General features: G+C 35.6%; 1 protein-coding gene across 1 annotated transcript; it reads right to left on the reverse strand.

Moving 5' to 3' along the window:
• Window positions 1-6,720: 6,720 nt before the first annotated feature.
• Window positions 6,721-7,855, reverse strand: LOC139867677 (cytochrome c-type biogenesis protein CcmE homolog, mitochondrial). Its single transcript, XM_071856044.1, has one exon. It carries the CDS (start codon window positions 7,755-7,757, stop codon window positions 6,990-6,992), a length of 768 nt encoding a protein of 255 aa, XP_071712145.1. The 5' UTR covers window positions 7,758-7,855; the 3' UTR covers window positions 6,721-6,989.
• Between the last annotated feature and the right edge of the window lie 4,353 nt (window positions 7,856-12,208).

Genomic DNA, 12,208 nt, shown 5'->3' on the forward strand with positions numbered 1-12,208 from the left:
GAACTTTTCGGGTTTTGATGACCCGAGTGCGAGATAGTTTAGTCTCGAAAACTTCGGGCGATACGAGTTGGATATTGTGGGATGTTGTTTTGTTACAGAGGCTCACGATGGTGGTTTCTCTCAGGTTTGGGTCTTTCAGTAATGACGCGATTACATCCGGGTTTTTATCGACAGTGGGAGTAATCGGGGAAGTTTTATGCTTGCGGGTTTTGAAACGGGACGACCAAAGGTTTTGGTTGGATATTCCAAAGTGTGTGGAATATGCAAGTGGGTTAGAGCTTCTCTCACTAAGAAGATTGGTTGACGAAGGGTGTCAGATAGAACGCGTTCGGCCAGTGCTCAGGGTTTTGGGTGATGTTTGGTTCAACAAACGAGTTTTTTCCTTCGGGGTTACCAATTAGGAGTTCTTAGGTGATTGATGGAGTGGATAATCTTGTAAGTCCTGGAACTTGAAGCTTTCAAGATATTGTTGAGAGTGTCGGGAACTCGGAGTGAGTTTGGGAACTGACGGAAGTATCGGGTAAGTGGGAGTTGGACGACTAGTGGGAGTTGTTGAGATGGTTGTGCGATATGTTTCTCTGATTTTCACAGTGTTAGTGCGTCGATTCCAACTAGATACTCGGTTACTTGTTTTACTCTCTAATGGCAAAGAAATTTGCAACTGATCGGGTGGTACGAAACAGATTCTTCTTGGGTAGCAGCGGTTTATTTTCTTACTCGTACAGTGGAAGCGTGCTTGAGATTGAGAAGATGGGTTCGTGAAATTCATAGCTATGAGTATTAGTGTACCAGCGTGAAATCGAAAAGTTGAAAGTGTAGATTTCGAGGTTGTGACTGCGTTCTCACCGGAGCCTTGATGAATAGTCTACAAGGGCGTTTGTCAGATTTTCTGATTGCTGGGAAGGAAAATCAGTGATAAACTGGAATTCTGTTTGAGGGTGATCATTGACATGTCGGTGACAGGGTTGGCGTGTCTAGAGTGATGAGTTGAGGCGGTTTTGTCTCCTGTTTAAAATCCTGTGATTGAAGTCTCGCACACTTCAATGGTGGCGCAGAAATCGAGAGATGACCCAAGCTAGCAACGAAGATCAGATTATTACTCAGCTATTTGAGTGTCGAAAGTCTTCCTTCCCATGGCGTGGAAGTGCGGCGTGTCCCGGGTATTTATTCGGCGGTGTTCAAATGGAGTTCCATAATCGGGTGATCTAGAGTTGTTGTGGGTGTCTAACAAAATTGACAGGTGAAGTTGATTACGTTTTGGCAAGAGTAGTTGAAGTACTCTTTATCGAAAGCTGCTAACTTGTTGGTTAGAATGTGCGTGTCCCAAGAAGCTTTCTTGGCGGTATAGATATGTAGGTTTAACAAAGTCGAGACAGGTAATCTGGTATGGGTTTGTTCAAAGTCTCCAAGTGGGAGATTGTTGAGATATGGAAACTTTAAACAAAAGGAAAGAAATCAAATTAGCCTAGAGATTAAGTTAACTTGGAAGCCAAGTTTTACTTAGGGAGAAAGTATTTTATTTTTGGATTGCCTTTGGCTTGAAGGACAAGTTAGCTTGTTCAACAAGTAGCTAGCTTTAATGTTTCACTATAAATAGACCCCTAGCCTCATTTTAATTGTGTGCACGAAAATAATAAGAAAATTTCTCTGGTTTGCGCCCGTGGAGTAAACCCTTCTCCGTGTTTGGATTTAGGATATAACCACGTTAAATCCATGTGTCGTTTATTGCTTTAGCTACTTCGTTTGTCGTTCGTGGGTGTGTGATTAGATTAAATCATACGTCTTGTTTGGGTCCAATAAATCCTAACAGTAAATGCTTCGGCAACAGAAACTGAAGATCTAATTGCCCTATTGTCTTGTACCTCTGGTTCCCTCCCTTTTAATTATATCGGAATGCCGGTCGGTGATCGTATGAAATCAATTAACGCTTGGGGTGGCGTGGTTAATCGGTTCAACTCTAAACTCAACTCTTGGAAAGAAAATCTCCTCTCAATTGGGGGAAGATTAACTCTCAACAAAACGGTTTTGGGTAGTTTACCAATTTACCTTATGTCAGTTTTCAAAGTCCCTTTTAGTGTTTTGGATTCTCTTGAAGCAATTCGAAGCAAATTTCTTTGGAACATGATGGATACAAAACGTATTACATGGGTCAACTGGGATCAAACAAGGGCTGAGAAATCCAAAGGACGGTTGGGGATCGGTAGCTTAAAACCAAAAATTTTAGTCTCCTAAGTAAATGGTGGTGAATATTTAAACTTGAACCCGATGCCCTTTGGTGAAAACTTATAAGCTCAATATATGGAGAGGATGGAGGTCTATGTTCCGGCATAGATGTGCATGCTTTCTCGCCTATTTGGAGATATATCAGGAAGAGTGGCTTCGAAATCGACAACCTGGGGGTCTAATTCTCTTCTTCGATCTCACGCAAGGTTGGTTGTGGGAATGACACACTCTTTTAGTCTGATAAATGGCTTCTAATTCTTCCAGTAATCTAAAGTCTACATATCCTAGGCTGTTTGCCTTGGAGGTTAATAAATCGGCCACTGTTGCTATGCGTATTTGTAATTCGGATAATGGGCTCGTGGGTAATTGGAGTTGAGCTTCTCATGTTAGGGGTAGATCCACTTCCGAATTACTCGACCTGGAGGCAAAACTTTCCGTTGCTATTAATCTGTCCAGTACCCCTGATAGTTGGCAATGGGATTTAAGTTCTACCGGTAAGTTCTCGGTTAAACATTTATCCACTTCATGCGATCAGGTTCTTCTTGGGTCAAATTCTGTCCAAAGTTCATTGGCGAGCTGCTGGATCCCTCACATCCCAAAGAAGAGGTTATGTATGAATCGCATCCCGACATGCCAAAACTTGGTGAATTTGGTCGTTTCTCTGAATTCATCCAACTGTCTCTTATGTGATAGATGTGCAGAAGATATTGACCATCTATTCATGGATTGTCCGCTCTCGATTCATCTTTGGCGTGGTTTCATGAGTTGGTGGGGGATTCCGTATGATGTTCCAAGAGGTGTTTTGAACATTATTAATGCCCCTTGCTTCGATTTAGGATCTGATGCCTTGAATATGGTTTGCCTTGCATCTCGGTTTGTGCTTCTATGGTTAATTTGGAAGTGGAGAAACAAAATAGTCCATACTTCGGTCTAAAGGAGAAACGTCATTTTAAACGAGGATGTTCTTGAAGAGGTTAAAGTCTTATCCCACTTGTGGATTTTGAATAGGAAATGCAAGATTGCGGAAGACTTTGGAGTTTGTAGATCAAATCCTAGAGAAACGTCACCATCTTTGTAATAGTTTTGGAGTTCTGTTTCGGTGTTGTTTTGGAGTTTTATATCTTTTTTGGTGTTCTATTCTTTGGCGTTTTGTACCAAGCTCGACACTTGCGTGCTTCTGTACTGTTTTCTTGCCTTGTGGCATTGTTATAAAATTTTGGGAACGGATATATCCAACACCCATTTTACTTCATCCACAAATTTTTTATGCCATTTCCTAAAATACCCTTACAACTCAATAAACTTATTACATCACCTATTCTTCTTCCATTCAATTCTTCTTTTCCCTCTTTTTTATCTATCCTCGTTCCCTCTTCCGTCTCTTTCTTTTCTACTTACAGGCTCAGTACCAAAATATATTACAATTTGGATCCCTTATTCCTTTGTCATCTTATTGACATTTGAAGACTATATTTCAACCACACAATATGAACTCTCAAGTACTCCTATGTGTTTCATAAATAATTTTTACTTCATGGCTTCCAATTAATTTTTATTAGTTATTAGTTACAGTAAATTATTAGGATTGTTTTAGTTATATCATTTTTATTCTACCATATATATTAGTACTTATTTTATGATATTTCAGCACTCAGTTCAACATCATTGGTAATCAGTTTATTGTTTTTTCAAATAAGCTTATGGTGTGATTTTTCTTCATAAAAAGGTTGGTTTGTGTCAGTTATAAATAATCAGTATATTAAAATATACTCCGTAGTCTATAGTCTAATATAAATATAGATATAGATAAAAATAAAGTGAATCGGTGGAGCATCTCTAACATATAATCTTGTGTGGTTGAAAAATAATCTTCAAATGTCAATGAATCAGAAATTCAAGTTGTAGAAAAGAAAGAGACAAAAAAGGAGGGAAAAAAAAGATAGACAAAAATATGGAAAAGAATAATCTATATTTTGGGAGTAATAAATTATTAGATACAGTATTTATATCTTGTAAAGGGTATTTTGGAAAATGACATAAAAAATTGGTGGATGAAGTAAAATAAGTGTTGGATTATTACTTCCCTAAAATTTTGCGGCTTTTAAAAAAAAAAAAAAAAACGTTGTGTGCATCAATTATCAAAAAGATATATGTGAGATTAATGATGTAATTTTGTCTAGAAAAAATAATTGATGTAATATCTAACAAATATGAGGGACCAATAATGTAATTTTCAAATTAAAATGACTTGAATTTTACCTTATACATACAATACAACAATTTAAAAAGTTAAATGCATGCGGTAGGAGATTTAAAAATTGGAAGCATACAATTTGGTGAATGTTTAATGTATTTTCAACCAATTTTCCCTACTTTATACTACGGAGTATTGATTTTCTCTATTTATACTATTGATTTATTTTATTGCCAGAATATTTTTATAAAAAATATGTGGTTCAAACATGGTATGCTTCATGTCTGAAAATGTAACGACTTATATTCTTACGCATGGGCCATAGCTGTACAAAAAGGCATGCAATCGTCATTTTTGAGAACAAATATAGTAGGGTGGAATTTTTTTGATTGGTTTTTAGAAATCTAAATGCACTATGAACAACAAAATCCATGGACACTTTAACTGACCCAATGTTTCCCATCTTAAGGCCTACCCATAAGACCTGAACACAATCCACCCAAACTCTAAAGTCTAAACCAAATCAAAATATCAAAGTAAAAACACCTAATAGCTGCTGTACCAACATTAACAGCCAGCAGCATCACATCATCTACCTCAAACACTGGTTATATACCTAGACCCGGCCAAAACTGCAAGATGACCCACTAACTACAAAAACAGATTCTGGACCAGCAGCCCGCAGCCACGCAGAGTGCAGACAATGGACATCAACCCTAGATTGCCATTTACTTAATATCTTAAACATGTAAACAATTCCAAAACCAGCTGCAATTCAGTCATTGACTAGTAGCACGCACGCATACAGTTGTACCGACATAGACATAATCATATATTTATACTAACATGTCTCATATTACATTAACTTGTAACTGCCTCAAGGTAACTCACACACAATAACTAGCAAACTAGCTGATTCAAATTTCATCCATACAATTGCTTTAAAAATATGATAAACTGGCACAGATGGCATCAGCAACGGCTCACAAATGATCTTCTGACAGAGGATTGCCACAATTCAACATCTAGTCTGGAGCTAAAAGAAGAGTACACTAATTGCCTAATATCATAATCATCTATACATGTCTAATCTTAATATCCAGTCTAGTTGAAATGTGTTGCCTTTATATCTTTCAATTAGAATCTACCTATCCATATCTAAATGCATCGAATCACAAAGCTCAAGTCCTCAGATAACTACAATTCGGTAGTTAAGTACAGTAATACACTTGTTCCAATGAGTTCTACATTCAATTAAATGACACATGCGGCGGGTACAATACACCTCAATCCAATAACCAAATCCGTTCAAAAGGAATCACAAATAGTACTTGGATACAGACATACAGTAGTAGCGTGCCGGAAACACAAGTACTAAAAAGATGAAAATTTGTACCTTCTGCTACTATATTATCGGCTTAACAAAAACAATTGCATCTCATTTACCAATATATATAGATGCTAAAATTTTTACAGTAATCAGCCCTTAATTCGAAAAATATTTATTCATACGAAGGAATGAAGGCATGTCAAAATAATGATACAGTATTAGTTATGATCTCTATCTAGAAGAGATGCAGTGAGTTTGAACACTAGATAACACTATATTAGTGCAGTTAGCAATTTTACATTTTTAACCATTCAATTGACAGTTAAGGGTGCATCATGCCTAACCATATCATCAAATTATCAAACAGAGATGATAATATTGAATTCAGTCATTCCTAGCTTGGTACCTACTAAAATAGACTTTATAACTTCATTATCATCTTCATGCAATCATGCTTAACACTTTAGCCAAGTTGCTATTCTTTATCACGATTTTTCCAATTTCGGTATAACTAACTAAAATAGTATATGAATCACAACTCAACACCTACAGCCACCAGAATCAAGAATAACACATACTAAACTTCTAGTGTAGACCAAGTTCCTAATATCAAGTAGTGAATTACTATTAGTGTCAACTGCTTATCTATTACTAAACAAGGTGGCCTACAAAAACAAAATCATAACTTAGGTGGCCTCCAGATGTATAATCCCAATAGCTTTTCATACATGTTCTACTTTCCTAACAAAGTAACATAGATAAACATTCATTAGTCACACGTAAGTACTACAATAGCAATCATCGATTAACAAGAATAACAAAACATAGCATGTATAATACTAAAATGAAGATACCACTTTCGTTTAGACACTGCCAATCCTTTTTCTAATTCACATACTGATCAACATTAATCATTAAAACATACAATATAACAAGTTTCATCATTGATCAAACACTTTCAAAAATGTTTCTTATTCAACCACATTATCAAAATCCAATAACAGACATCACCCATGCCCGAAACAATAACAGTCAAAATCATCAAATCTACAACAACGTTTAATTCAAAAATCCTCAATGTAATCTTGCACCTCTCATTCTTACCACTATTAATTAATCTACTTCAATTATAAGTATATAAATAAAAATCAAATATAGTTATATATAAGCTTCATCTCTGCAAAAATAAACGCGGGCAGTAGTAGCACATACCCAATCTGATTTATTCAACCAACAAATCTCCTAAGTTGGAACAGCTTCCTGTCCATCAATCTTATTATTAGCTTCTTCAGCAAGTAACTTCTTATTCTTTTCAATCGCATTCGCCACCTCAGCAGGCATATACTTCTCATCATGTTTAGCTAAAACCTCACTCGCCGAAAAGTAACACTCAACGCTTCTCGCTTTCCCAGAAACACTCTTTTCGCTCGCATCGTTTTTAATTTTATCAGTAATCGGTTTCACAAACCCTTCCACAACAACAGAATGACCTTCTCTAAACAAATCAGGCACTTGTCCTTCATACCTAACTAACATATCCGTTATCAAATCAGTAATCACAAATTCGATTTCGTGCGATGCGGCCGGATGCGCAACGCTTCCTTCCAACACTAATCCGCCTAATCTGAACTTGTTTTTGCTAGGGTTTTCAATGTACTTCGATAACGCGTCAGTAGGTGTAACGTAGAATACTAATTGATCTTCGAATTGATTGAGAACGATGATGATGAATCCGGCGATACAACTGAATGTCATTGCGTAGGTCCAGAGACGGCGAGTTTGCATTTGACGTGCGCGTGCGCCGATGTCGAGTTTGGTTGGTGGTTTGGGGTGGCGGCGGGCGGTGGAGAAGTGGCGGTAGGTGGTTGACGGTGGGAGGAAGTGGTTGGATTGTGGAATTGGGGATTTGATTAAAGAGTAGATTGAACGGGTGTTTGAAATGTGGAAATTAGGGTTTTTGGATTGGAGAATTCGTGACACGATTCGAGAGGTGAAACGAGATGCCGCCATGTTGATTGTTGATTGAAATAATTTGGGGAAGATTTGTATTAGGTTGTTAATGGTGACTAGGGTTTTGGAAAGTAAATGGTTACGCTTCTTTACGATATTTCAACTATTCCAATTAAGTAAAAAAATTTGGTAGCTACGATCTTATAACTACTTTTTTTTTTTTTTTTTTTTTTTTTTTTTTTTGGGAAGCTAGACAATCTTCTCTACAATTTACAAACCATGTAGGATACTGTTGACTTGTCACACTACTAATCATTTCACAAATTACAATCCACGTGTAAATCCTTCAATTATAATCAGTGTTGTAAAAGACAGCCGAAACGGGCGCCGCAACGGATTTGCCTTACTATCGTTGCAACGGACCTTGAAATGGCAAAAAGACGGTCAACGCTTAAACAAACGGTCAACAACGCTAAAAACGGTAAAAAACGGTCAAAGATGGAAAAAAAGGTCAAAGACGAAAAAAAACGGAAAAAACGGTCAAAGACGGAAAAAAACGATCAACTTTATATTTATATATATAAATATATATATATATATATATATATATATATATATATATATATATATATATATATATATATATATATATATATATATAAGTCAACGTTAGTCAACATCCGTTTCGACCCCGTTTTTTCCGTTGCGACGTTCTGAGGTCGCTAACGTTTCGGACCCGTCTCACGTCTTTTTCATCCTTGATTATAATTAATTCAGTTAATTACATAAAATTAACACGTGGCCCAGTAAAGATTGATCCTCAAATTTAATCCGTCTCTTTCATCTCCAAACCGTTCTTTCTGCTCAAACCAAACCCCTCTCTCTCTCTTCAAAAATTAAAACCACCATATCCTTTTCATCTTCGATGATCGCTTCATGCCGCATTATTAGACGACGCCACTACCACCAATTAATTCGTAAGGTTTTTCTCTACAAAACTGTATAAATTTATATATTAACGCCAATCTTTATATCGTTCTTTAATTTTGGTGGGTTTAACTTGGTGATTTTGAAATTTGAAGACTGATTAGGGTTTAATTGCTTGAATTCATGATCAATCGCTTGATTTGAAGACTGATTAGATATGAATTAGTGTTAATTAGTTCCAATTATATGGTCTTCAGTACCTATCGATTGATCAGTGGGCAGCTATCAACCATGTTATAAGTAACTAGAGGGTGGTGAATAGTTACTTAATACGTTTTTAATAATTTTTCGATTGATCACCAAATTCGATTAACTATGATCAACCAATTCAACTCAAACATGATGTGTGTAGTGTATATGTTCAAAATGATGAATAAGGTAATATAAAGAACTTAGACACAAGGATTTATAGTGGTTCGGGTGGATGTTAACTAATCCACCTTAATCCACTCCCCGATTACACTAATCGGGATTTGTTGCTTCACTAAGCACTTTTCTCCAAACCAAGTGGAGATCCGATTTACAAGTCTTCAACTTCTTTGGTAGACAACAAACCTAATCTTTCTACCCCTTTGAAAGATCAACTCCAACCTAGATCAACTTGTCTTCACCTTGGACATGTATTAATCTCCAAATAAGATTAATCAACTTCCTAAGTCCCTTTAAGAAAGTAGATCACTAAGCTAGCCTATGCTTCTACTAATTGAAGTTACAAGACTTATACACTTTGTAATGATGAACCTAAGACAATACTAGGACATACATTACACAAGGTAAACTCACAAGATTAATGATTTTGATTAGTAAGTTTACAACAACCAAATTCTATATATATAAGATCATAGAATCTTCTCTTGCTTGATCACATTTGAGTAGTAATTAGAGCCCTTGCGATCTCTGAAAATAAGCTTTTGAAATATGCAAGAGGGTCAACTTCAAATGCTCTTCAATGCTTGCCTTTTATAGTAGGATTCAAAAAATAGCCGTTGTCACACGGTTGCCAGCACGGTTGACCGTGGTTCGATCGTTCGTGCTCCAGTCCAAAATATGTATCCGTTGTATGAACGTTTGACTGAGATTTGAACACCACATTTTGGAACCTTTACTCCATCTAGCACCTGCAAAAGAAACCCAACATCTTGTACAAGTACTATATGCATTAAGTGTGTGAGATTTGATCTTATTGAGTGAAAGTGACATAACACTCCAATAGTGTTAAACCAAACATTCTTGGAGAAGTGTCTTGATTGATATTTTGGGAAATCTCAGTTTGGTCAAGACTTAGTTAGTCACATTAATGCATTTAGTTCAATTCTAAAGACTAGTCAATATGTCATTAACTTCCTAGTTTCAATTAATCACGAGTCATGTTCATCTTAAGATTATGTAGAGATTAATTGAATGATGTCTTTCTAAGATAATCATTAAGTGTGTAGAGACATCAAAGTTAAATCACAACTTGTTACTTAGACAAGACAAAATAAGCAATTGACTATAATTCCATTGTGAACTATTTCACACTTAATTTATTGGAGTAGGCTAGTTACTTGAATCCTAGTATTCTAACTAGTAAGCACATAGCAAGCATATTAATTAAGTTGACAAATTTATGAGTATTAAACATATTAGCAAGTAGCAAGTAATACTCACACATAGCAAGAGATAGTTACTCTAAGATCAATCATATATACATTTGCACAACTTATAATTTAAGCTTTTAGCAAGCTTACTTGCAATATAACATATTGCATGATTAATATGTAAGCACACATTAATGTCCCACACATGCACAAGGGAAGAACAATCTCTAGTTGGGACTTGGTGACCATCCTAAATGTATCTAAGTGTATTTTAGGATTACAAGTCTTTACTAGTTACACTTGAAAGCATTGTTCTTCATTTAGCCTTAATTAATCACTAAGTCATCTTTAATAGTAATTATTGTTCTAGTGACATTGAATTAAGTGTGTTGGTACTTGATGATCATACTAAGGATTTCTAGATAAGATTTAAGATCACAAGTTGTTGTTTAACACTTATGTGTTATGCTTAATCTTGGTTAATTTGTCATTAAGATGTCATTAGGTGTAATTAACCACGATTAGTGTTTTTATGACCAAAACTCAATTGAGTATGGAGAAGGCATCTATTCTAAGCATGTTGAGAAAGGTTTCATGAATTATAGATGTCGGGAACTAGTCAAACTTAATTGGGTCAAAAGTGGTAGCAGAGAAAACTGCGATCGCACTGCGGTTGACCGTAGTGGCGATCGTGCAACTTGTTTTCACAAAACTGCGTTGCAATTCAGTTTAAGGTTCTACGGCTGGCTATGCGGTCGACCGTACCTTTGACCGTGTCTTTTGCTGCTCTTTAATTCTATTCTTTAAGCTATGTTTGACTTGGTCATTTGCAAGATAAAGTATGGATTAGTGATCTTGCGTGTTTTATGTTAAGATGTCGGTCATCACTTATGCATATGTATGTGTCATCATCAAAACATATTCTTTGGTTAATCATTATACTTAACTTTATCATTTATTTCATTAACCAACATCAACCAACACATGTGTTTCATCTGATCTGGTTCCGTTCATCGTTACCGGCGACGTCAATGAGACAGTTAGTCTTTGATTTTCAAGTTTTAACACCGAATCTGAGTTTTTTTTTTAATCAATTAAGGTTTTCTGCATAATAAGAATTGGTGTTTTTATTCATTTGATTCGACGATTATAGCAATTCTTGATCTATGTACAATTAGTGGAGGGAGCCTTTCATGCACATTATGGAGCCATTATGTGTTACAGTTAATTGAATACAGGTCGAAGATTTTGTGCTGATTTAGTTTGGAAGAACCACGAAGTACCATGATATGATGTCTAGACTATCTTATTAAATTAATGCTTTATGCTTTTATATGTTTTCATACTGAATGCTTTTATTTATATTTATATTTTGATTTAATTTATATATGTGAATATTACTACTACAACATTGTTAGCCTTTATTGTGATACTATACAAAAAGCATATTAAGTAGATCTAAAATTCTAATATGTTGACGTTTTTAATCTTTTCGAGTTTGATATTTTTTCTTGCTGCAAGTTGCATAGTCTTATTAAAAAGTATTGGTTGATTAACTGGTCAGTTACCAGATATCATTAGTAAGTTTTCTGGAGTGCAAATGCTTTTACTAGATGCTACTAAGTTATGTGTTAGTATTCATGGCTGGAAAAATACATCAGTTAATGAAAATAGATCTCAATCTAAATACTTAATTTATCGGGGGATATTGGCCTGAAATCAGTCCCCATATGACAATAATTTGGGTTTGGTACCGGGTACGGGTTAGATAGATCAATGACGTTACACTTCCTTTTGATGCAAAGTTTACCTTTGGTTAAATTTTTATATAACAAACTTTCAAGTTTGGTACGGGTCAGTTTAGTTACTTCATCTACACTTTCAGATTGGTATGGGTCACTTTAGGACTTGTGTAAATATGGAGTTGCTAATGATACTCATAAA

The sequence above is a fragment of the Rutidosis leptorrhynchoides genome, chromosome 1 (genome assembly GCF_046630445.1).
Source record: "Rutidosis leptorrhynchoides isolate AG116_Rl617_1_P2 chromosome 1, CSIRO_AGI_Rlap_v1, whole genome shotgun sequence".
Lineage (NCBI taxonomy): Eukaryota > Viridiplantae > Streptophyta > Magnoliopsida > Asterales > Asteraceae > Rutidosis > Rutidosis leptorrhynchoides.